Source organism: Mandrillus leucophaeus, unplaced genomic scaffold (assembly GCF_000951045.1).
Source record: "Mandrillus leucophaeus isolate KB7577 unplaced genomic scaffold, Mleu.le_1.0 Scaffold67, whole genome shotgun sequence".
In the NCBI taxonomy this organism is placed as follows: domain Eukaryota; kingdom Metazoa; phylum Chordata; class Mammalia; order Primates; family Cercopithecidae; genus Mandrillus; species Mandrillus leucophaeus.
The window spans coordinates 1,657,682-1,683,086 of NW_012107252.1; the positions used below are offsets into that span (position 1 = coordinate 1,657,682).

A 25,405-nucleotide genomic window follows, 5' to 3' on the forward strand; every position below is an offset into this window, starting at 1 on the left:
TATATATAATTTTTAAAAAATTTAAAAAATAAACAATGGAGAGGGGTCTGCTGCTTGGTGATAGTGTGATCATCAAAGAAATTGGCTGAATTTTTGTTGTGTTCCTAAGTTGTATTTTGATCTTAATTTTATCTCCTAATAGGTTTTTGTACATAAGAGAAAACTCACTTTGGCAAGGCTGAACAGAGTAGATATTAAAAGTAAGGGATTTAAGTTAGACTTGACTTAGAATCCCAGTGCTGACTGTGTGAACTTGGACAAATTATGTAACATATCTAAGCCTCACATGTCTCCTCTGTAAAAATAATGTAACAATAATTCCAATCTCATAGGGGTCCTAGAAAAACAAAATGAAATAATGCATCTAACATACTTACCATAGTCTCTGACATGTGGTAAGTCCTCAATATAAAGTAGCTGGTATCATTATGACTCCAATTTTTATTATTTTCAAATAATTTGGAAAGATTTCAATAATGCCTTATATTTGATAAGTGATTAAATTTTATAAAATACTTTCAAAATCACATTTTATTCCTGCCATGATGGCTATAACGTAGGTAGAACAAGTGTTACTACATTTTACTATTGTGTAAATTAAGGCTTGGAGAGAAAAACGTATCTTATGAGCTATAAACTAGTTTTCCTAGATTCATAAATGCCCTGAATGATTTCATTATTGAGTTAGAAAATTATCATCAGAATTTGTAGGAAACACTGCTATTATATATAAAATTATTTATGTAAAATGCTTTTTACAGATCTTGAAAATGAGCCACGAAAAAAATGAAATGTTTGAAAGTGAGTGGTCAAAAGAGAGAGAGAGAGAGAAGCAGTTGGCATCTGGTCTTGACACTGCAGAGAAGGCCTTGAAAGCTGAAAGTGAGGTATTACCATTCAGGAAGCTATTTTCTTCTTGTTGTAGTTCTAATTTAGGGATTTCATGTTATCATTTTAAAATGAAGTATAACTGTACATCTCAGCTTGGGATGCCATAACCAAATACCACAGACTAGGTGGCTCAAACAACAGAATTTTATTTTCTCACAGTTATGGAGGATGGGAAGTCCAAGATCAAGGTGCCAACCGAGTCAGTTCCTGGTGAGGGTTCTCTTCCTGGCTTGCAGATGGCTACCTTCTTGCTCTGTCCTCACGTGACAGAGTGAGCAAGCTCTGGTGTCTCTTCCTCTTACTATAAAGGCACTAACCCTATTGGATTAAGGCCCCACCCTTCTATCCTCATTTGACCTTTATCACCTCCCTATCAACCCTATCTATCTCCAAATACAGTCCATATTGGAAATTAGGGCTTCAACAATATGAGTAGGGAGGGAGAGCACAATTCAGTCCATAGCACTATAGAATATGTGTTTCTATAATAATAATGCGGTAGCTCTGTTGTTTCTCCAAGCTGAGTTCTAGCACTAATCAAAGAGTCCTTTATTTAGCAGATGTTTGATTGTTGTAGTGTTGGGCTTATCTCTCTTATAAAGTCATGGACTTATCTCTCGTTTTAACCTCTTGTCCTGCCATCTTAGAAAGATCTATCAGGAGATACAATCAGCCTATATTTTGAAAAGAGACCTGGAAGTAAGTTCATAGAAGTCAAAATCAGTAATTTAGAGGACAGTGACACTCAATCAGTTTATAGTTTGCAGTGCTTCTAATCTCATCCTAATGACCTACAGGAATTTTCAGTGAAATAAGATAGGAAATCATTATCATTTACCGTCTTCCCGTGGTTTTGGGAGGCCACCCTCTACCTTCTTGCCTTTTGTCTAAGCCTTTCTAATCAGCATTTACTTTCCACTTTGACTTCAAGTCTTCGGGAAAATACCAAGCAGCTCCTCTCCTAAAGTAAATTTTATATAACCTATTCCCTTCATTGAGCACCACAGACTGACTCTCAACCCAAAGTCTTCCACCAATCAATCAGTGCACATCCTGTGTCATCAGTGTAAAAATCTGATAAAAATCTGCATTTAGGCTGGGCAAGGTGGCTCACGCCTGTAATCCCAACACTTTGGGAGGCCGAGGTGGGTGGATTACCTGAGGTCAGGAGTTCGAGACCAGCCTGACCAACACAGAGAAACCCTGTCTCTGCTAAAAATACAAAATTAGCCAGGCGTGGTGGTGCATGCCTATAATCCCAGGTACTCCGGAGGCTGTACCTCAAGAGAATCGCTTGAACCTGGTTGCAGTGAGCCGAGATCACACCATTGCACTCCAGCCTGGGCAACAAGAGCGAAATTCCATCTCAAAAAAAAAAAAAAAAAAGAAATCTGCATTTAGCCAAAGTGTTTTCTCTCATGGATATATATTTCTAAAAATCAAGCTGGGCACAGTGGCTCACATCTGTAATCCCAGCACTTTGGGAGGCTGAGGCAAGAGGATCACTAGGAGTTCGAGACCAGCCTAGGCAACATAGTGGGACACTGTCTCCACAGAAAAAAAAAAAAAGAAAAAAAATTTAAGTTAGCCAGGTGTGGTGGCATGTGTCTGTAATCCCAGTTACACAGGAGGCTGAGGTGGGAGGATCACTTGAGCCCAGGAGGTGAAGGCTGCAGTGAGCTGTGATTGCACCACTGCACTCCAGTGAGAGTGAGACCCTGTCTCAAAAAAGAAAAAAAAAAAAAGAGAAAGAGAAAAAACATCAGAGGATTAAAGAAAATCCTGGTTAATTAAGTCACTGAATATAATTAAATAAGCATAATTTGTAGTTAGGAACACAGAGTTTAAGCTGTGCATCATGGCCCCCTTATTATAGTCCCAGGTACTTGGGAGGCTGAGACAGGAGGATGGTTTGAGCCCAGAAGTTGAGGACTATAGTGCACCATGATCACACCTGTGAATAGCTACTGCACTCTAGCCCGGGCAACATAGTGAGACCGCATCAATATAAATAAATAAATTTTTTTTAAAAAAACCACAGAGTTTAAAGTCTGACAGATTTATGGATTTGGAATCTCAGCTTTATACTTCCTGGCTATGTGAATTTAGCAGGTCACTTAAGATCTCAGAGCCTTACTTTCAACAATTCCCTTATAAGGTTATCAGAACATTAAAGGTAAACCACATAGCACTTTGTTCTATAACTGGTACTTCTAAAAAGATACATTTTAGAAACAGATAATATAACTATTGGCAGTCGTTGCAAGCATTGCCAAAGAATTTACCTGTATATAAGCCTTGCTTAATGTAGGAAGGACTCTAGAAACTAAATCTTTCAACCTGTGAATGATAGAAACTAAGAATGCTCAGTTTATTTAATTGATTTAATAATTGATTTAATTGATTTATGTAAACTTTGTTTTAACTACTAAGAAAGGCATCGGTCTGCCAGAAGGATAGGTTGGAATATTTAAAACAAAAAATTTGTCAGGACCATTTTAAGATTCATTCGTAGAAGTATTATATCTTTTATGGGGAAAATAGTCTTATTTTGTTTTACTAAATGTCTTCATTTCTTAATCAGGAATTGCAAAAATCAAAGTCAGAGCTTATATGCCTTTATAATGAAGTTCACAGTCTCCCAGGGGCATCAGAAAGCAGAGACCATTTTTTAATAGCATGTGACCTGTTACGAAGAGAGAATTCTGAATTAGAAACAAAGGTGAGACTGAGTTAGGTATTTAAATGTTCAATACTTAACGTAGCTTTTATGAGGATAGGATACAAGGAAATTAATTTTAAGCATCAGATGATTTGGGAATTGGAGTTTCTTCTATTTTTATAGCATAAATTGCCATATACTGCCATATACTGTGGATTATGAGTCAAGCTATACGTCAGGATAAGTATTCAGACTTCAACCAGTACTTGGCAATTAGGATTAATCTGCAATTTTTTTTACTTTAAATCAGCTTCCCACCAACTTAATTTTTGGAGCACATATTATAGTGTAAAATATTTATTTAAATGTCTTCAATTTAAAAATTTAGGATCAAAGTGTCTTTCTCAGTTACACTGAAAATTGGGCTTAGAATTAGGAAAATGTTCAAATATCCTGATTCAAGCTTGTTCCCTAAGTTTAAAAATGGCTTCCAGGGAGATTGCTTGCACCCAGCTGTAGCGTACCATGATTGTGCCTGTGAATAGCCACTGCATTTCAGCCTGGGCAGCATAGTGAGACCACATCTCTTGGAAAAAAAAAAAAAAGGCTACCTGACCAGGGCAAAGAATTCTTATCTAGTCCAATACTAGACTGAAAGGTTGCCTGTATAATTTCTAGAGTCCCACCTATTAGGTTATCACTATCACCTCCTGGCTGAAAATTCCCTTCCTCAATCACTCTTTTGACCTAGACTACAGATTAAGGAGCAAAGTCTTGAATACAGCAGTTAAAATATATTAGGCCATATTTTAATGTCATATGTAAGGTGAATAACTAAATCAAAGCCTAATTTAAGCTGTGTGTAGTTACCCCAGAAAATCAGGAGCAGGTTGCTGAGGGATTGGGACATAGATCAGATGGCATGTGACATGGGAGGGAAAGGTCCAGAACATAGGGTCTGCTGCCTGGGAGAGTAAATATGTAGAGCTTAATATACAACCTAGCCTTTTTTGTGGGACCTTGTCAGCAAGGTAAGTTATCATCATGTTGTACAGTTAAAGGACCATGCCTTTTAAAACATCATTGACAAAGTTAACAACAGATGAGCTGAAATGAGAAGAATATAATATAAAATGAAGAGATCCAAATCTGCTCTTCTGGTGATCTGGGTCTCCTTTTTTCTTAAACTTTTTATGTTGAAATAATACCAGACTCACAGAAAAAATTATGAAAGTATAAAGAATTCCCATATACTTTAATTCTTCCAAATGTTAACATGGTATCGTGTTTACCTTATCACTGTCTCTCTTTCCCTCTACACACACACACACACACACACACACACATACACACACACACACACTGATAGTTTTTTTGTAAACCCTTTGAGAGTAAGTTGGAGACATAACCTCCTTTACCCTTAAATATTTCCATGTGGGTTTACTAAAAACAGTAACATCTCCTATTACCACAGTACAAGTCTCAAAATCAGGAAATTGACATTGACACAATACTATTATCTAATCTATAGCTCATATTCAGATTTTACCAATTATTCCCCTCTATTGCAAGAGAATAACTTTTTTCCTATCTGAGATCCAACCCAGGATCATACATTACATTTAATTGTCATGTCTCTATAGCTCCTTCAATCTGCAAAAGTTCCTCAGTCTGTCTTTGTCTTTCATGACTTTGATATTTTTGAAGAGTACTGTCTTAGTCAGTTTGGGCTGCTATAACATAATACCATAGACTGGGTAGGTTAAACAACAAATACTTATTTCTCTCAGTTGTAGAGGCTGGGAAAAATCAAAGATCAAGATGGCATATTCAGTGTCTGGTGAGGGCATTCTTCCTGATTTGCAGACAGCTGTCTTCTCATTGTATCGTCACATAGCCAAGAGCAGAGAGAGAAAGTACAAGCTCTTTCCTGTCTCTTCTCATAAGGGCACTACTACCATCCTGAGGGCTGCACCCTTGTGAATTAATTACTTGCCAGTGGGTCCTCCTAATACCATCCCATTGGGGGTAAGGCTTTCAACATATGAGCTTTGAGTCAACACAAACATGCAGTGTATAACAAGACCATTGATTTTGAAGAATGTCTCTTAATTTGGATTTGTCTGATGTTTTCTCACAATATAATTCAGATTACCCATACTACAGAGATAATGTTGTATCCTTCTCAGTGTATTTTATCAGGAGACATGACATTTTTTTTCTATTACTTATGATATTAACTTGGATCATTTGGTTAAGGTACTGTCTGCTAGATTTCTCCACTACAAAGTTATTACTTTTGTCTTTGCAATTCATAAATATCTTTTGGGGAGATACTTTGAGACTATGTGTTATGTTTCCCATCAAACTTTTACTCATTGAAAGTTTCTGTTTTGAATCTTTGATTTTTATATTATATTCTAGTTTTTCTTCAGAATATAGAGTGCTTTAGACTTAAAGATAGTCTTGCTAAAGAAGTTGTATGTATTTGCTGAATCCCCCATTTTACAGGCTGTCATTTTGTTTGGGTTACAACGTCTAGACTCATACAGAATTTTAGAACTGAAAGGAGTATGATCATGTAGGCCAACTCTTTCAGTTTACACATAAGAACACCAAGGCCCAGGGATATTAGACTGCTGCTGAGTTACGTGGTAATTCTCAGCCTATGCTCTTTCTACCCTAGCCTAAGGCCTCAATCAGAAAGTGGAACCATCAGCTTAATTCTCATGCTACTTAAACATGGCTGATTATTAAACTGAGCTGTATCACTAAGATACAATTTTGGTAGGAAGAAGTCTGGAACAGAGTTGGTCCTGTTCCACAATATCCATGTCATGGAGGGTCTGATGGCTTTAACTTTCTTTGTTATAAAGAATAAAGCTTCTACTCACTTAAGATATACACTACTTTGTCATGTGAGAATTCAGAATACCTAGAAAATGCTCTGTGTTAGTGTCACCATCCTCTTCAGAAACCCTCAGCAGCTTTCAGTTTGCTATAACATCAAATCTAAACTCCACTGTTTTATCTTTTTTTTTTTTTTTTTTTTTTTTTTCCGAGATGAGGTCTCTCCATCACCCAGGTTGGAGTGCAGTGGCAAGATCATAACTCACCTCCCGCTCCTGGCCTCAAGTGATTGTCCTGCCTCAGTCTCCCGGCACCACACCTGGCTAATTTTAAATTTTTCTTTAATAAAGACAGGGTCTCCCTATTTTGCCAGGCTGCCTTTCTTTACTTCTTAAGAGACTAACATTTATTATCTGTAATGTTTACTTTTTTACAATGACCACAAAAATTAGTGATTAAGTAGCATTTTGGAATATTTTTTCCTGCTTACAAAAATAATGCAAGCTCATTAAGAAAATTGTCCTTTATGTTCCTTTATAATCTGACCTCTCCCTTCAATCTTGCCTTATTCCTTCTGAGTAGCTGGGACTACAGGCACCTGCCACCACGCCCAGCTCATTTTTTGTATTTTTAGTAGAGACGGGGTTTCACTCTGTTGGCCAGGCTGGTCTTGAACTCCTGACCTCATGATCTGCCTGCCTCAGCCTCCCAAAGTGCTGGGATTACAGGTGTGAGCCACCGCAACCAGCCTTCTTTTTTTCTTTTTTCCCTCCTTCCATCCTTCCCTCCCTCCCTCACTTCCTTCTTTCCTTCCTTTCTTTTCTTTCTTTCTCACTCAGTTTTCCAGGCTGGAGTGCCGTGGCATGATCTTGGCTCACTGCAATCTCCACCTCACAGGTTCAAGTGATTCTCATGCCTCAGCCATCCAAGTAACTGGGGTTGCAGGCAGGTACCACCACACCTGGCTGATTTCTATTTTTAGTAGGGATGGGGTTTCACCATGTTGGCCAGGCTGGTCTCAAACTCCTGCAATCTTGCCTTATTCCTGCAGCTCCTTACTTTGTAGCCTCTATTCCAATGAAATCATCCTTCTTACTTTCCCCCAAATTACTCTATACTCCGTTCTACGTCAGTGCCTTTGACCATACTGCTCCCCATGCTTAAAATGTGCTATTTGTAGTCTCTTCTCTTATCCATATCTTCCCAACTTGACTAATTCAAGACCAACCTTCTCCCCTAGAAAGATTATAGTCCATATGAAATTACATGGATTTTATGAGATTAGAATCCATTTTACACACTGTAGTTTCTCTTCAGAGAATTGAAAAGGCGTAGGAAACCAAAGGGATCTCTTAAAGTAAACTTAAATTGATCTTTGTAATTAAGTCCATTGTGTTCTTAGAATCAAACATGTAGAAGCTTTGCATTTTCAGACAGCCTCAGGATATGAGTCAGGCAGGCTGTTGTCTACCTTAGCACAATACTTTGATGGGGATTCATTTTCCTTTCTTATTTTTTATTCCATTCTATTTGTTTGTTTATTTGGGTACAGACACATGGTCTTGCTATGTTGCTTAGGCTGGACTCAAACGCCTGGCCTCAAGCAGTCCTCCCACCTCAGCCTCCCAAAGTGCTAGGATTACAGGCATGAGCCACTGCACCTAGCCCATCTTCCTTTCTTAGACTCATTCCCCACCCATCCTTTCTACTCCCTGAAGGAAATGTTTTTTCATTTTATATGAAGATATAGAGTAACCTTACAGGAAAGGAAATCTTTAGAATCTGTTTGTCAAAACAAAACAAAAAGACTGAACAAATGATTTGCCAAGTCACAAAAGGCAGTGACTGTCAAAGCATCTACTTGCAGAGTTACATGGGAGGCTTATTTAAAGTACAGATTTCCATTCTACCCCTTCCCTCGCCCCAGACCACTGATAGTGAATCTCACTCAGGGTAGGGGCTACAATATAAGATTGCATTTTCTTTAACAAATATTTTATTTTTTATTTTTATTTTTGAGACAGGGTCTCACTCTGTCATCTAGGCTGGAGTGCGGTGGCCTGATCTTGACTCATTGCAACCTCCACCTCCCAGGCTCAAGCCATTTTTCCATCTCAGCCTCCTGAGTAGCTGGGACTACAGATGCACACCACCACCATGCCCAGCTAATTTTTCATAGAGACAGCGTCTTTCCATGTTGCCCAGGCTGATCTTGAACTTCTGCACTCCAGCAGTCCACCTGCCTCAGCCTCCCAAAGTGCTAGGATTACAGGTGTGAGCCACGGCACCCGGCCAAGACTGCATTTTTAATAAATTCTTCAGTGGATGCTCTTACATCATAGTGATTTGAGAACCACTGTGGAAGAAAGCTCTTCTCTGTGAGATATATCTAATATTCTTATAGATACAGAAGACACCTCTGCAAGATATATCTAATATTCTTTCTAATGTTTTCTGGCAGCAATATATTATTGTTTTTTATTATATATTATTGCTTTTGTGAATCAATGAAGTACATTCAAAACTTGAAAACAAAAATGTGTGGTAATAGTGTAAAACTCTGTAGATCACATATTTGTGCTTGTTAAAAGGTATAACCAAATGCTAAACAGCACTCTGACAGCCCAACCCCAGAGACCAAAAATACCTTTTTTTAAAAAAAAAAAATGGGAATTTACGTACCCTTATGCCTATGGTTAAAAAAATCAATTAAGTTATATAACAACTGCAAAGTATTAAATTAAGTTGGAATCAGAATTTAATTAGGATGTCATTTGATATTATATAAGCCTATAGTTAAGCATTTAATGAAATCAATATACTTTTTTCACAACTATAAATAAAAGTATGCAAAATAGAATATTTGTCTTTTCACTTAATTTTGCAGGTCTTGAAGCTTTCACAAGAATTTGCACAATTAAATCATTTTACTCTCAGGGGGAAAACTGCACCTTCTAATTTAATTACAAGTGAAAATATCTGTAAAGATCCTGAGTCTAATGAACCAGTTTTGGAAATAGAAATTCAAAGCCCAAAGGAAGAGAGAGAGGAACTCTGGTAAATTGGGAAAATCCTATATCACATTAATTATTCGGAGGGGGTATATTTTATTTGGCTTGATCATTATAAGAATTTGATATTCGGCTGGGCACAGTGGCTTAAGTCTGTAATCCCAGCACTTTGGGAGACTGAGGTGGGCAGATGGCTTGAGCTCAGGAGTTTGAGACCAGCCTGGGCAACATGGCAAATCCCATCTCTACAAAAAACAAAAATTAGCCTGGCGTGATGGTGTGTGTCTGTAGTCCCAGCTACTCGGGGGGCTGAGGTGGAAAGATTGCTTGAGCCCGGGAGGTAGAGATTGTAGTGAGCCATGATTGTGTCACTCACAGCACTCCAGCCTGAGCAACAGAGCCAGACCCTGTCTCAAAATAATAATAATAATTTGATATTCATTTCCAAATTATGTGAGTGGAAAAATTAGTTATAACATTCTCCAAAAAGTTTGTCTTTTGATATATTATTACATTTTAAAACTTTTTTCCTGCCTTTAAAGAACGAGTATATGCGGCCTGGCGCAGTGGCTCACGCCTGTAATCCCAGCACTTTGGGAGGCCGAGGCAAGCGAATCACCTGAGGTCAAGAGTTGGAGATCAGCATGACCAACATGGAGAAACCCCGTCTCTCTACTAAAAATACAAAATTAGCTGGGCGTGGTGGTGCATGACTGTAATCCCAGCTACCCGGGAGGCTGAGGCAGGAGAATCGCTTGAACCCAGAAGGTGGAGGTTGTGATGAGCTGAGATCATGCCATTGCACTCCAGCCTGGGCAACAAGAGTGAAACTCTGTCTCAAAAAAACAAAAACAAAAACAAATATATATATATGTGTGTGTGTGTGTGTGTGTATATCTCCTTTTATTAGAAGATTTAGAAAGCATGCAAAAGTATAAGGAGATTATAACAACTGTTAATTCTCACCCCGGAAAGATGTTAACATCCTAATTTTTCTTTCTTTTTTCTGTATATGTACACATATATGTGTATATTTTTATATAATTATGACTATATTCTGCACAGTTTGTTTTTTGCTGTCTCTAACATTGCATTTGATAATTTTTTGACCACTTTTCTCTTATTTATCTGTCTCTCTATCGATCTGTGTGTCTATCTATCTTGTTAATTTTGCCCTCTAGCTCCTGTACTTCTACTTTTTTAACCAAAAGTACCTTTCATGGAACCACGAGGTTTTGGCAAGTGCACCACTCTTCTTGGGCACTTAAGTTAATAGTTGCAATCAAATTTTGTCTGGGAAAAAGTTTAGAACTAAATAATCAAAAGGAAACGATGATGTCCATTTTGACATATACCATACTAAAGGATACATTCATCAATGAAGTGAGAAAATATAGTCTAGGTGTAGACAAATTCATGTTCTAAATGTTTGTAAATGTTCTAAAGATAGAAGGAGATTGTTTTGCCAGTTTGGGGTTCCTGAATATTATGCCCTCCTAAAAGTTGCTTTTAACTTTAGAGTAAGCTTTGAGTCTAAGATTCACAATCATGAAACCTAGTTGGAGATGTGGGAGAGCATATGGAGAGATGATGGGGAAGGCGTATGATAATGGTCACAAAAACAGAGAGCCAAGCAGCCACATCACAGCATTTAGGTTTACTGTAGGGAAAAAGAAAGTCTAGTTCTTGAGCACTGGAACAGTGTGTTACAGGATTTTTGAGGAAGATTGTTCTAGTATCTCTTTATTAGATAAAATGGAGATGGAAGATAGACCAATTAATCTATATGTGTGATAGATGAAGAGATGGTTGCCTACATTGAGTAAGTGGCAATGAAGATGAAATGGTCAATCTGAAAGTTCTTCAAGAAGGAGCTGACATAAATAATCAAATCTGACAAAAGTCCACCCAGGTGATTTTGGGTAATTGGCAGGGATACTTGCCTTGGGGAGCAAGGATGTAGCTTTAATTCATCTAGGGGTGGGAAACCTTGCCATAAGAAAGATAATGGCCTTCCCTCTTAAGAACTCCTTGATGCCACCTGTTTCCAGGACTTGGTCCAATCTGCTTCCCATAACTGGGACTCTGAAAAGTCTAGGTATCTGCCATCTGCCTCCTTCTCCTTTTTTTCTCATAATGTTTTCCTACTTGTTTGTCTCCTATTCCTCTCTTCACAGCCTCCCCTCATCATGGGTCCATAACACAACCACACTCGGCAAGACATTGTGATTTTACTATGTGTCAGGCACTGTACGTAGGTACTGAGGATATAAAATAAGACACAGTTTCTTATCCTTATGGTCCACATAGTCTGATGGAGAAAAATGGTTAAACAAGGCAGTACTGGAATGCCTTGTTTGGAAGTAATGGAAACACAAAACATGGGCCCTGGCCCAGGGTAATGAATCAAAAAATATTCTTAGAAAAAGTCTGAGTAATCAGGGGCCAAGCAAAAAGATGGGAGAATAATTTTCAGGGGAGATATGGCACGTGCAAGAGAAAGCATGATTTGTTTGAGGCCCTAAAAGTGACCTCTATGCTGCTATAGCACGGAGTGTGAAGTGAGGAAATGGGGAAGGGGATGGTGAGAATGAAGAGGCAGGCAGAGGCCTGATAATGAAGGGACATGAAGACCTGTGTTAGGAAGTCTGGACAGTAGGAAACTACTACAGAGTTTGGTAGCATAGAGAAGATGAGAACAGGCTAGAGAACATCTGTCTTTGAGAATAGATGATATTCTTTAGTAACATTCAGTAGTTTAGTATAGTCAACAGAAGGCAGTTGGATTGATCCAAGGTTGAGGTTTTGCCACATGAGTGCAGTGGAAGGACAAAGGAGTAAGAGAGTTGACCATTTTATTTGGACAGTGATTGAAATAATGAACTCTAAACTCTATGTTAGATTTGGAAGCAAGTAAAAAAAGGACTTTTTATCAGTAAAACTGATAGAAAAAGAGACAAGGAATTGCAGATACCATGATTGCCCTGGGACCAAGTAATATAGAAAGGAAAAGCTGGAATCTAACATTTAATTTTAATATTTCAGAAGTGAAATAGTTGCTGCTGCTGACAACTCATGATATGGTCATGCAAGTAGTTGGCAAAATAGGAGAGATAAGAAGGTAATTAGAGAGAAGGAGATGAAAGAAGCAATGCCGAGGCATCCATGGGTGGTCTCTATGGGACTTGCAATCTTCCACTATAATGGCAGGACTTGGGGTGAAGCAGGTGACAGAGAGCCATGAGCCAGAGTCTTCAACTGAAGTGAAGTAGCAAGTGGTACAGCATACCTAGCATGGTCTCATGCACACAGAAGCTGCTTATAAGCCAAGTTGATTGATTGATTCTTACAGTACATTTCTTCTACTAGATTTTAAGCTCCTTTAAGGTATTAAGGTAATGGGCCATGTCTTGTTTTTCTGTTTATAGTGCTGTTGTCATAGAGTAACAGACTCTTAGAACTGGGGGCACCTTCAGGAGATCTTCCAACTTAGCAGTTTTCAAACTTCTACTTCCCAAAACTTTAGGAATTGTGCAGAGGGGCCTCAGAAATTACCTTGTAAGATGAGGAAATTTATTTTACTCATAAATTATGAGTAAATTTATGATGAGTGGGACTATTGAGCCCTCCATTCCCATTTCACCCAGAGAAGCTCCACTTTTATGTCTCATATATTGGGTTTTGTGTAAGATTTTTAATTTAACAAAGGGTCCACTGCTAAAATAAGTTTGAAAACCACTGATATTTAGCTAAATCTTCTTTTTTCACAAATGAGGTCTCTGAGACCAAGAAAACTGAAATGACTATTTCATTCACAATCACATACACAGCAAGTTATTCGCAGGGCTGGGATGAGGACCCAAGACTCCTAACTCTGAGTCATGAGAAGTACTACTTTATCCACTTTGGAGAGGATGTAGTCACAAATATCCTAAGGGCAAGAAGGTCTTGGGACACTTGTGTTCTAGGTCACTTTCTCAGAAAATGAGCTTTATGGTGCCGAAAAATTGCTTAGGGCTCAATCTCTCTATATGTATAACATGAGAGGTAAGGTGGGAGGAACTCTTCTAAGCCCAGCCTCTCTTGTTCTTGACTATGTCTCCAGTGTCTAGAACAATGCCTGACACATAGTAGGTACTCACAAAATATTTGAATAAATGAAGTTTTCCCCCTACTCCTACTGTGTACAATGGGTGTATGATTGCACTATCTTGCAACTGAATCCAAAGTTGGAATTTCGATGGCAGCCCCAAGCTTATAGAACCCAGCTAATCTCAACCTGTGCCTGGGCCAGAACAGCTGGTGGCTTCCCTTGACCTTCATGAGCTTTGTTCTTTCCAACACACTCTCATTCACTATTTCATTGCATCCTTACTACTTTTATCAAGAATTGTTTGATAAGTGTTCAAGTCCATTTTAATTTCAAGTTCAACTTGATGATGTTGACTTTCTGTCTCCTCCACAGACTACCAATGTATTTTTCCTCCTCTTCCAAACTATTTCTTCCCCAGTCCAATCTGTTCAGTGAATAGCCCCTCCATTCACACAGCTGATGAAGTCAAAACCTAGGAGTCACCTTTGATTCTTCCCCACATCTGTTCCACCAACACATTCTGTCACTTCTGCAATGAAAACATAAAATATTGAATCTGTTCACTTCTATCTATATTTCCACTGTTATTACCCTACTCCATAGCACTGATATCACTCATCAGGACTGTTATGTATCTTCCTAATTGGCCTCCCTGCTTCCATACCCTCCTCCCAATCCATTCTCCATGGAGTAACCAAATCGTCTTTTTAAAATGCAAATCAAATAATATTGTTCTCTCTCTTAAAACCCTCTCCATGGCTTCCTATTGCACTTAAAATCTAAACCCTTACCATGACCCATAAGGCCCTCCATGACTTGGCCTCTACCTCCCTCCTCCTCATCTTGCTGCCTTTTAGATCCTCCAACTTTTAAAGCACGTTCCTGCTTCAGGACCTTTGCACTAAAAGTTTCCCCTGTTCAGAATAGTCTTCTCCCAGCTTTTCATGTGGCTAACTGCCTCTCAGAGTGGTAATTCCTAACTGCCATGCCTAGGAAAATCGTAACTCCTACTTTCCAAATACTCTACCATGTCACCTTGTTTGTGACTTCTCATAGTCTGTAATTATCTTATTAGTTTGCATGTTTGTTTTTTGTCCTCCTCTAGATGTAGGCTCTGTGAGGGCACAGACCTGGCTGTGTTGATCACCCTTTTGAATTCTTAGTATATGGAGTAGTGCTTGTCATATAATTGATATTCAACATATATTTGACAAATAAATGACTGAATCTGTTTCTTCCTCTGTGGGAACAAAGTTTCATCATTAGCCACCCCTATTCTGTTCTACTAGGCTTTAATTCACTTTAATGATATCTTATACTTGTAGGTTTTCAAAATGCTTTTACATTTTACTTCAAAAGATCCCAAAAAGCTTATGAGAAAGGAAAGGGCATCTTGCAAATGAAGAGATTGAGACTCTGAGTGATTCTGCCTTGTGGAAGGTTACGTAAATAGTAGGTGGAAGATACAGGACTAGCGCTCATGGTTTCTACTGTACTAGGCTCCCAGTTTGGGCTTTGCTGGCATGAGTGGAGGTGAAGCCACAGTTTTTTCTGTGATGTTCAGCTGGAGTAGGTAGGTGTTGTCCAAAATTGTGTTTCTTCCTTGGCCTTTTCTGGTGCTTTGGCTAAAGATGGCAACTTTTGTTGGTGTTGTTGTTGTTGTTGCTGTTTTTGCTTGTGCTTGTTGACATTTTCTGGGTTGCTGTCTTCTTCAGCTCCAACTCAGGGATCTGTGAGGCAAAAAGAACACCCAGGAAACTCACAGCCATGTCATTCCTTGGGTCTTGAGTTCCCTAGCTGGTCTGCTTTCTTCTCTCCACCTTTCGAAGTCTTTTAATGTTTGTTTTATATATAATGTTCAGGGTTTTTAGTTGTACTTAATGGTAAAAATAGGGGGAAAGTGTGTCTACTTCATCTTTTTCAAAGAAAAAGTCCATTTTCTCCATTTAAAACAAATATGAAACTACTGGTGCAGTGGCTTACACCTGTAATCCAAGCAACTCAGGAGGCCGAGGCAGGAGGATTGTTTGAGCCTGGGAGTTCAAGGCTGCAGTGAGCTATAATCGCCCCACCACACTCTAACCTGGGTGACAGAGTGAGACTCCACACACACACACACACACACACACACGGTATACATTTGCATTTTCCCAGTCTTAATGTGTGTCTAGCTTCCACTGGATATAGAAACGGAAAGGGGTTTATAAATGATGGAAACTTTCATTGTTGTTTTATAAAAAAAATTTTAAGGCATTTTACCCTTTATCTCATACTGTTTTGCATCATTTGAATATATTGTCTTTTTAAAACTGCTAAATTCAAAATAAAATATTTAATTATTTTCTTTATAGTATTAGAGGAATTTTAAAAGGAATAAAGCACTCCCTAGATACAATTTTTCTCCCTGTTCCTTTCCAGCTTTTTCTAGACATTTTCCCATAGTGTGTATATATGTATGTACATACACACATGAATACATATATGTTTATTGGTTTTTGTGCCACAATTTTACTTTGATAAGTAGTTTTCATGTTTATGAATACTCTTGAGGTCACTTTTAAGTTGAAGCATCTTTAATTCTTTTAGCCATTTTCATATCTGTTTAGTATGAGCATTATTGTAGTCATCTTTTTTCTTCTTATGAATTATTTTATTGCAGTAAATTCATTCAGATGCAATTATTCAAAGAGTATGAACATTTTTATGACTTTGTGTGTGTGTGTGTGGTGACAGAGTTTCCCTCTGTCGTCCAGGCTGGAGTGCAGTGATGCAATTTCGTCTCACTGCAACTTCTGCCTCCTGGGTCCAAGAGATTCTCCTGCCTCAGCCTCCCAAGTAACTGGGACTACTGGTATGCACCACCACACCTGGCTAATTTTTGTACTTTTAGTAGAGACAGGGTTTTGCCATGTTGACCAGGCTGGTCTCGAACTCCTGACCTCAGGCGATCTGCCCACCTCGCCTCCCAAAGTGCTGGGATTACAGGCGTGAGCCACCACACCCGGCCATGGCTCTTGATCTGTACTGCCAAATTGCTTTCTTGAAGAATCTGATCACCAGCTATAATCTATGAAGCATGCTGTGCTAGGTTTCAAGGTACTCAAAACAAAATTTAAGATTGAGGGAATAAAAATAAAACCAGCATATTTGTGTTCATTCTCCTTGTCATCTACACTCTCTAACCATTGAAGGCGCATTCTCTCCTCTTGGTTTCTGTGGCTTTCACCTCCTCTGCTTGTTCCTTACAAGTTTTTAGGCTTCTCTCTAGGATGATCTGCCTCCTCTTACTTTCCCCCTTCTCCCTGGTTCATTTTATCCAATCCCAGTGTTTCTGCTCACATTCTTCTGTGTCTGTATCCTCACCACAGACATCTCTGTAGTCAGTCTATGGCCACATTCCCCCATGTTGGTCTACCATCCACTTGCCCATTTGCCCAAGTCAGAAATCCTGGTGTCATGATGATTCATTTTTCTCCCTTACCTGCCACATCCAATAAATGACAAACCTTATCAATACTGTCTTTTAAATATCTCCAGAATTCATCATAGTTTTATTTATTGTTATTTATTACATGGATTATTACAACAGTCTGTCAAATGGCTTCCCTGCCACATGGCGTCTAAATAATCTTTCTAAAGCACCTTCTCTCTTTTACTTCGGGGTTTTACATATCTTATTTATTAAATCATTTTGGAACACCTTTGCTTGTTCATGTTCTCATTTATACCAACACCCACCCTCCCCAACATCCTTACATACATGCAAGTACATACACACTCCTTCCTCCCTTTACATTTGTTTAGCTTGTGCCTACTCATCCATCAGGCCTTGTATTACTTACTACTCATTACTCACTAAATTGTAAGCTGCTTGGGACAGAGATCATGTCCTCCTGAAGCCCTAGTGCCTGCCAAAGTGGCCAGTGCTTATTAAAATCATTATAACCTGTGTCTGCTCAATGCCATACTAAAAGTTGAAAAAGCATAAAACTCATTTAAACTGATGGTTTGGCTATAAATGAAAACCTATGATGGGTCATCTCCCTGAGTGTAAGTAAAAAATATGACTCATTTGTGGGTTTTCTTTTATTTTTTATTTTTTGAGACAGAGTCTCACTCTGTCACCCAGGCTGGAGTGCAGTAGCACAATCTTGACTCACTGCAACCTGCACTTCCTGGGCTTAAGCGATTCTCATGTCTCAGCCTCCTGAGTAGCTAGGACTACAGGCGTACACCACCACGCATGGCTAATTTTTGTATTTTTAGTAGAGATGGGGTTTCACCATGTTGGCCAGGCTGGTCTTCAGTATCCTGACCTCAGGTGATCCGCCCATCTCGGCCTTCCAAAGTGCTGGGATTACAGGCGTGAACCACCGTGCCTGACTGACTTATGTTTTTAAAGTTTATTTTTAAGAATAAGATGACTGCTGTGCTATAGAATTCAGGTTGAAAATCTTGTTTGCAATACTGTCTTGACTTGTAGCTTTTTTTCTCCCAATTCTACTACTCTAATAAGCATTTTGATAGATTGTATTTTTATATTTGCACCAAGTCCCAAATTAGGAGAAAGAAAGCAGAAGGAAATTCCAGAGGAGTCAGTAAAGGAGGGCAGTTTTCCAAGAGAGGGGCAGAAGGAGGAGGGCTCACAACAGAATCGAGATATGAAAGATGAAGAAAAAGAACAGCAGTTGACCATGAAGCCTGAGGAAGTTGTGAGGCTTAGAGAAGAGCTGAGCCGTATAAATCAGAGCCTCCTTCAGTCTCAGAGCTCTGGGGATAGTTCAGATGACAGTGGTGCCCAGGTAGGTGCTATAAACACACACCCTGACTGGGTTTGTTTCCTCTGATTGGCTGTGAGTATCAGCACCATTTTAAATACCATCTTTCATATATATGGCTTTTTTATTTTTGTAGGTACATAGTAGGGATGTGTATTTATGGGGTGCATGAGATGTTTTGATACAGGTATACAATACATAAAAATCACATATGGAGAATGGGGTATCCGTCCCCTTAAGCATTTACCTTTTGTATTGCAAACAATCCAGGCACACTCTTTGAGTTATCATATATATGTGTGAGCAATATTATAACCATGGCCTGAATAATAACAAAATAGCAAGTAAAATCTGAACTAAATCCATCAGTTGATGCCCTTTATTATAAAATGTTCGTAAACTCCATCTAAGCTCAGCAGGAAAATTGCTGATTGTTGACATCTGCCCTAGCCAGATGGGATTGGGGATGGTAGGATACACCACATTTTCCATTTCTGATATGTAGCCTAGTAGACAGAGTACTTCATTTTAGTGAGGAAAAGACGACAGACACTTTATTATTTTAATTATGGCTTTTGCTATTTTACTAGGGATCTGCCTGTAGGAAAAATAAAAAGAGTGACTACAGCCACATTTTGGTTCTTGTACCTCAATTTTACAGGTTCTCTCTTATACAAATTAAGATTTCCCTACATACACCTTTCCAGAAATTATTTTGAGATCCACAGAAGGGAGGCCTTTGTACTCATAAGTAATCCTACTGCAGAAGGCTGATAATATACATTTGAAAAGTGATTCAAGTATACATTTAGAAAAAGAAAGAGGAGCAATAAAGGAAGTTAAAAATATATTTGAAAGGATTCAGATACAGAGTTTGAAAACTAGAGAAGTCACAGTAAACAGGGAAAATATATACCTATAAGGAGATTTAGATACACCTGTGAAAGGAAAAGGAGTCACTGAATTTGTTCAGAAGACCAAAGGGGAACACGACATCAAATATTTAAGAAGAGATTACTTTTACAGCTCCAGATAGACATTGGTCAGTGGACACTGGCCAGTGTCAGAGGCTTGAGCAGAAGCTGAACACTGTGATCACAAAGATTATCAAATATTTTCTTAGCCAGTAGTCTTCACCCTATTGCCACAGTAGGAAAGAACTTGTCATTGGGACCAGTATTTTATGAAGTTCATTTGTACTTAATGTTTATTTTATTAAAATAAAATGTTAAAAATTTTAAACAATAAAATATTTAAATAATTAAATAAAATACTTTATCTATATTAAATATATTAAATAAAATACTTTATATTAAATATATTAAAATATATAAATAATAAAATATTTAAATTTTAAAAATATTAAAAACTGATAAAATTAGGATAGTTAAGGCTAGTTCCAATTTGTTTTATTTTAATTCTTAAGGAATTTGTAATTCCTTAATATGGAAAAGATGTTAGGCATCATCTGGTCTTATGTCTTTAATTTATAGACGAATAAATGAAGACTAAGAAAGGGTAATTGGCTTAATAGATCTGTTGATTGAGAAAAAAAACAAAAGACCCCTGTGTACTTACCTTGCTCTTTTAGGTGGTTCCTAGTAACCTGATTGAGTGTATATGCTCTGCAGTAACTTTCTACCAGGATCATATGGTGGGAAAAAAAATAGAGACTCTTATTGGCTGCTTGTCTAGTAGCTAGCTGCTCCAACAGTTGACTTTCTTGAAAAATTATTTGCATTTCTACTCTGGCAGAGTGACTGAACTGGAAAATGTAGATGAGAAGAACTACTGTTCTGGTTTTTCCATCCTTCAAAAGAAGCTAAAACTTTTGGGCCTTTGTCCCCTTGGTAAAACTGGGGTGCATCTCTTGTATACAGTATCTCTGTTTTGGTATGTTAACCTATAGACTGTTGATTATGGATTAATTGTTAAAAGCTGTTACATAATGGTTAAACAAGAAGGTAGAATGGTGATCAAGGCATTCCAGGTTGTTTGCAGATGGGAAATGAAGATAGTTAAAGGAAAGTTAGGAAGCATCAACAGTAATGGGTAACATTATTGGGTGCTTGTTAAGTGCCAGACATTGTGCTAAGTGCTTGCATGTGTTATCTTACTAACTCATCACCCTATCCAGCAGTAATCCTTATTATCCATATCTTAAGATGAGGGAATTGAAGCATAGAAGATGAAGTAATCTTTCCAGGATCACCCACTGATAAGTAGTAGATTCAGGATTGAAATGCACACTTATCTAACTCCAAAGTGACGGTTCTGCTACGATTGATTGGAGTACAAGAAGGAGACAGGGAGACCGGAAATAAGCTGGAAAACACACTTCAGGATATTATTCAGGAGAACTTCCTCAACCTAGCAAGAAAGGCCAACATGCAAATTCAGGAAATACAGAGAACACCCTTAAGACACTCCACGAGAAGATCAACTCCAAGACACATAATCATCAGATTCTCCAAGGTTGAAATGAAGGAAAAACTGGAAAAAACTAGAAAAAATGAAGGAAAAAAGCCAAGCCAGAGAGAAAGGCCAGGTTACCTACAAAGGGAAGCCTATCTGTTTAAGAGTGGACCTCTCAGCAGAAACACTACAAGCTAGAAGAGATTAGGGGCCAATATTCAACATTCTTTAAGAAAAGAATTTTCGACCCAGAATTTCATATCCAGCAAAACTAAGCTTCATAAGCGAAGGAGAAATAAAATCCTTTCCAGACAAGCAAATGCTGAGGGATTTCATTACCACCAGGCCTGCCCTACAAGAGCTCCTGAAAGAAGCACTAAATATGAAAAGGAAAAACCGGTACCAGCCACTGCAAAAACACACCAAAATATAAAGACCAATGACACTATGAAGAAACTGTATCATCTAGTGCACAAAATAATCAAATAGCATCATGATAACAGGATGAGACTCACACATAACAATACTAACCTTAAATGTAAATGGGCTAAATGCCCCAGTTAACAGACACAGACTGGCAAATTGGATAAGGAGTCAAGACCCATTGGTGTGCTATGTTCAGGAGACCCATCTTACATGCAAAGACATACACAGGCTCAAAATAAAGGGAGGGAGGAAAATATACAAAGCAAATGGAAAGCCAGAAAAAGCAGGGATTGCAATCCTTGTCTCTGACAAAACAGACTTTAAACCAACAAAGATCAAAAAAAGACAAAGGAGGGCATTACATAATGGTAAAGGGAACAATTCAACAAGAAGAGCTAACTATTCTAAATATATACGCAACCAATACAGGAGCACTCAGAATCATAAAACAAGTTCTTAGAGACCTACAAAGAGACTTAGACTCCCACATAATAATAGTGGGAGACTTTAACACCCCACTATCAGTATTAGACAGATCCATGAGACAGAAAATTAACAAGGATATTCAGAACTTGAACTCCGCTCTGGATCTAATGGACCTAGTAGATGTCTACAGAACTTTCTACCCCAAATCAACAGAATATACATTCTTTTCAGTGCCACATAGCACTTACTCTAAAATCGACCACATAATTGGAAGTAAAACACTCCTCAGCAAATGCAGAAGAACTGAAATCATAACAAATGGTCTCTGAGACCACAGTGCAATCAAATTAGAACTCAGGATTAAGAAACTTACTCAAAACCACACAATTTCATGGAAATTGAACAACCTGCTCCTGGATGACTCCTTGGTAAATAATGAAATTAAAGCAGAAATCAAGAAGTTGTTTGAAACCAATGAGAACAAAGAGACAATGTACCAGAATCTCTGGGACACAGCTAAAGCAGTGGTAAGAGAGAAATTTATACCACTAAATGCCCACATAAGAAGGCTAGAAAGATCTCAAATCGACACCCTAACATCACAATTAAAAGAGCTAGAGAGGCAAGAGCAAACTAATCCAAAAGCTAGCAGAAGACAAGAAATAACTAAGATCAAAGAAGAGTTGAAGGAGCTAGAAATATGAAAAACTCTCCAAAAAATCAGCGAATCCTGGAGCTGTTGTTGTTGTTGTTGTTTTTGAGTCAGAGTCTTGCTATATCGCCCAGGTTGGAGTGCAGTAGCATGATCTCAGCTCACTGCAACCTCTGCCTCCTGAGTTCAAGTGATTCTCCTGCCTCAGTCTCCCAAGTAGCTGGGATTACAGGCACACACCACCATGCCTGGCTAATTTTTTGTATTTTTAGTAGAGAGAGTTTCATCATGCTGGTCAGGCTGGTCTCAAACTCCTGACCTCGTGATCCGCCCACCTTGGCCTCCCAAGTGCTGTTATTACAGGCGTGAGCCACTGTACCCAATCCAGGAGTTGGTTTTTTGAAAAAATTAACAAAATAGATAGAGCACTAGCTAGACTAATAAAGAAGAAGGGAGATAAGCATCAAATCACCATTGACCCCACAGAAATACAAACTACCATCAGAGAATACTATAAACACCTCTATGCAAATAAACTAGAAAATCTAGAAGAAATGGATAAATTCCTGGTCGCATACACCCTACCAAGACTAAACCAGGAAGAAGTTGAATCCCTGAATAGACCAATAACAAGCTCTGAAATTGAGGCAGTAATTAATAGTCTACCAAAAAAAAAAAAAAAAGAGCCCAGGACCAAACAGATTCACAGCTGAACTCTGCCAGAAATACAAAAAGGAGCTGGTACCATTCCTTCTGAAATGATTCCAAACAATTGAAAAGGAGGAACTCCTCCCTAACTCATTTTATGAAGCCAGCATCATTCTGATACCAAAATCATGAAGAGACACAACAAAACAAGAAAACTTCAGGCCAATATCCCTGATGACATCGATGCAAAAATCCTCAATAAAATACTGGCAAACCGAATCCAGCAGCACATCAAAAAACTTATCCACCACAATTAAGTCAGCTTCATCTCTGGGATGCAAGGCTGGTTCAACATACACAAATGAATAAATATAATCCATCACATAAACAGAACCAAAGACAAAAACACATGATTATCTCAATAGATGCAGAAAAGGCCTTTGATAAAATTCAACATCCCTTCATGTTAAAAACTCTCAATAACCTAGGTATTGATAGAACATATTTCAAAATAATAAAGAGCTATTTATGACCAACTCACAGCCAATATAATATTGAATGGGCAAAAGCTGGAAGCATTCCCTTTGAAAACCAGTACAAGACAAGGATGCCCTCTCTCACCACACCTATTCAATATAGTATTGGAAGTTCTGGCCAGGGCAGTCAGGCAAGAGAAAGAAATAAAGGGTATTCAGATAGAAAGAGAGGAAGTCAAGTTATCTCTGTAGATGACATGATTTTATATTTAGAAAAACCCATCATCTTAGCCCAAAAACTTCTTGAACTGATAAGCAACTTCAGCAAAGTCTCAGGATACAAAATCAACGTGCAAAAATCACAAGCATTGCTTTACACCAACAATAGGCAAGCAGAGAGTCAAATCATGAATGAACTCCCACTCACAATCACTACAAAGAGAATACCTAGGAATACAGCTAACAAGGGATGTGAAGGACCTCTTCAAGGAGAACTACAAACCACCACTCAAGGAAATAAGAGAGGACACAAACAAATGGAAAAACTTTCCATCCTAATGGATAGCAAGAATCAATATCATGAAAATGGCCATACTGACCAAAGTAATTTATAGATGCAATGCTATTCCCATCAAACTACCATTGATATTCTTCACAGAGTTAGAAAAAAAACTATTTTAAATTTCATATGGAATCAAAGAAGACCCCGTATAGCCAAGACAATCCTAAGCAAAAAGAACAAAACTGGAGGCATCACGCCACCTGACTTCAAACTATACTACAAGGCTACAGTAACCAAAACAGCATGGTACTGGTACCAAAACAGAAATATAGACCAATGGAGCAGAATAGAGACCTCAGAAATAACATCACCCATCTACAACCATCTTATCTTTGACAAACCTGACAAAAACAAGCAATGGGGAAAGGATCGCCTATTCAGTAAATGGTGCTGGGAAAACTGGCTAGCCATATGCAGAAAAATGAAACTGAACCCCTTCCCTATACCTTAAACAAAAATTAACTCAAGATGGATTAAAGACTTAAATGTAAAACTCAAAACCACAATAACCCTAGAAGAAAACCTAGGCAATACTATTCAGGACATAGCCATGGGCAAAGACTTCATGACAAAAATGCCAAAAGCAATTGCAACAAAAGCCAAAATTGACAAATGAGATCTAATTAAACTAAAGAGCCTCTGCACAGCAAAAGAAACTATCATTAGAGTGAACAGGCAACCTACAGAAAGGGAGAAAAATTTTGCAATCTACCTATCTGACAAAGGTCTAATATCCAGAATTTACAAGGAACTTAAACATATTTACAAGAAAAAACAACCCCATCAAAAACAGACACTTCTCAAAAGAAGACATTTACATGGCCAACAAACATATGAAAAACAGCTCAACATCACTGATCATCAGAGAAATGCAAATCAAAACCAAATGAGATACCATCTCATGCCAGTCAGAGTGGCGATTATTAAAAAGTCAGGAAACAATAGATGCTGGTGAGGCTGTGGAGAAATAGGAATGCTTTTACACTGTTGATGGGAATGTAAATTAGTTCAACCATTGTGGAAGACAGCATGGCAATTCCTCAAGGATCTAGAAGCAGAAATACAATTTGACCCAACAATCCCATTACTGGGTATATACCCAAAGAAATATAAATCATTTTACTGTAAAGACATATGCACACGTATGTTTATTGCAGCACTGTTTACAATAGCAAAGACATGGAACCAACTCAAATGCTCACCAATGATAGACTGGATAAAGGAAATATAGTACATATACACCATGGAATACTTTGCAGTCATAAAAAGGAATGAGATCATGTCCTTTGCAGGGACATGGATGAAGCTGGAAGCCATCATCCTCAGCAAACTAACACAGGAACAGAAAACCAAACACCACATGTTCTCTCAATCATGAGAGGGAGTTGAACATTGAGAACACATCGACACAGAGAGGGGAACAACACACACCAGGACCTGTTGGGGGTAGGGGGTGAGGGGAGGGAACTTAGAGGATGGGTCAATAGGTGCAGCAAACCACCATGGCACACGTAT

General features: G+C 38.3%; 1 protein-coding gene across 1 annotated transcript in view; it reads left to right on the forward strand.

The window, feature by feature from the left end:
• Window positions 1-770: 770 nt before the first annotated feature.
• LOC105555033 (coiled-coil domain-containing protein 30) overlaps window positions 771-25,405 on the forward strand; it is a 50,332-nt gene continuing 25,697 nt past the window's right edge. The window contains exons 1-5 of the mRNA XM_012001735.1: window positions 771-885; window positions 1,490-1,590; window positions 3,476-3,613; window positions 9,291-9,460; window positions 18,060-18,309. Of these exons, the coding sequence (XP_011857125.1) occupies window positions 771-885; window positions 1,490-1,590; window positions 3,476-3,613; window positions 9,291-9,460; window positions 18,060-18,309 (774 nt within the window). The remainder of the gene's footprint in view (window positions 886-1,489; window positions 1,591-3,475; window positions 3,614-9,290; window positions 9,461-18,059; window positions 18,310-25,405) is intronic.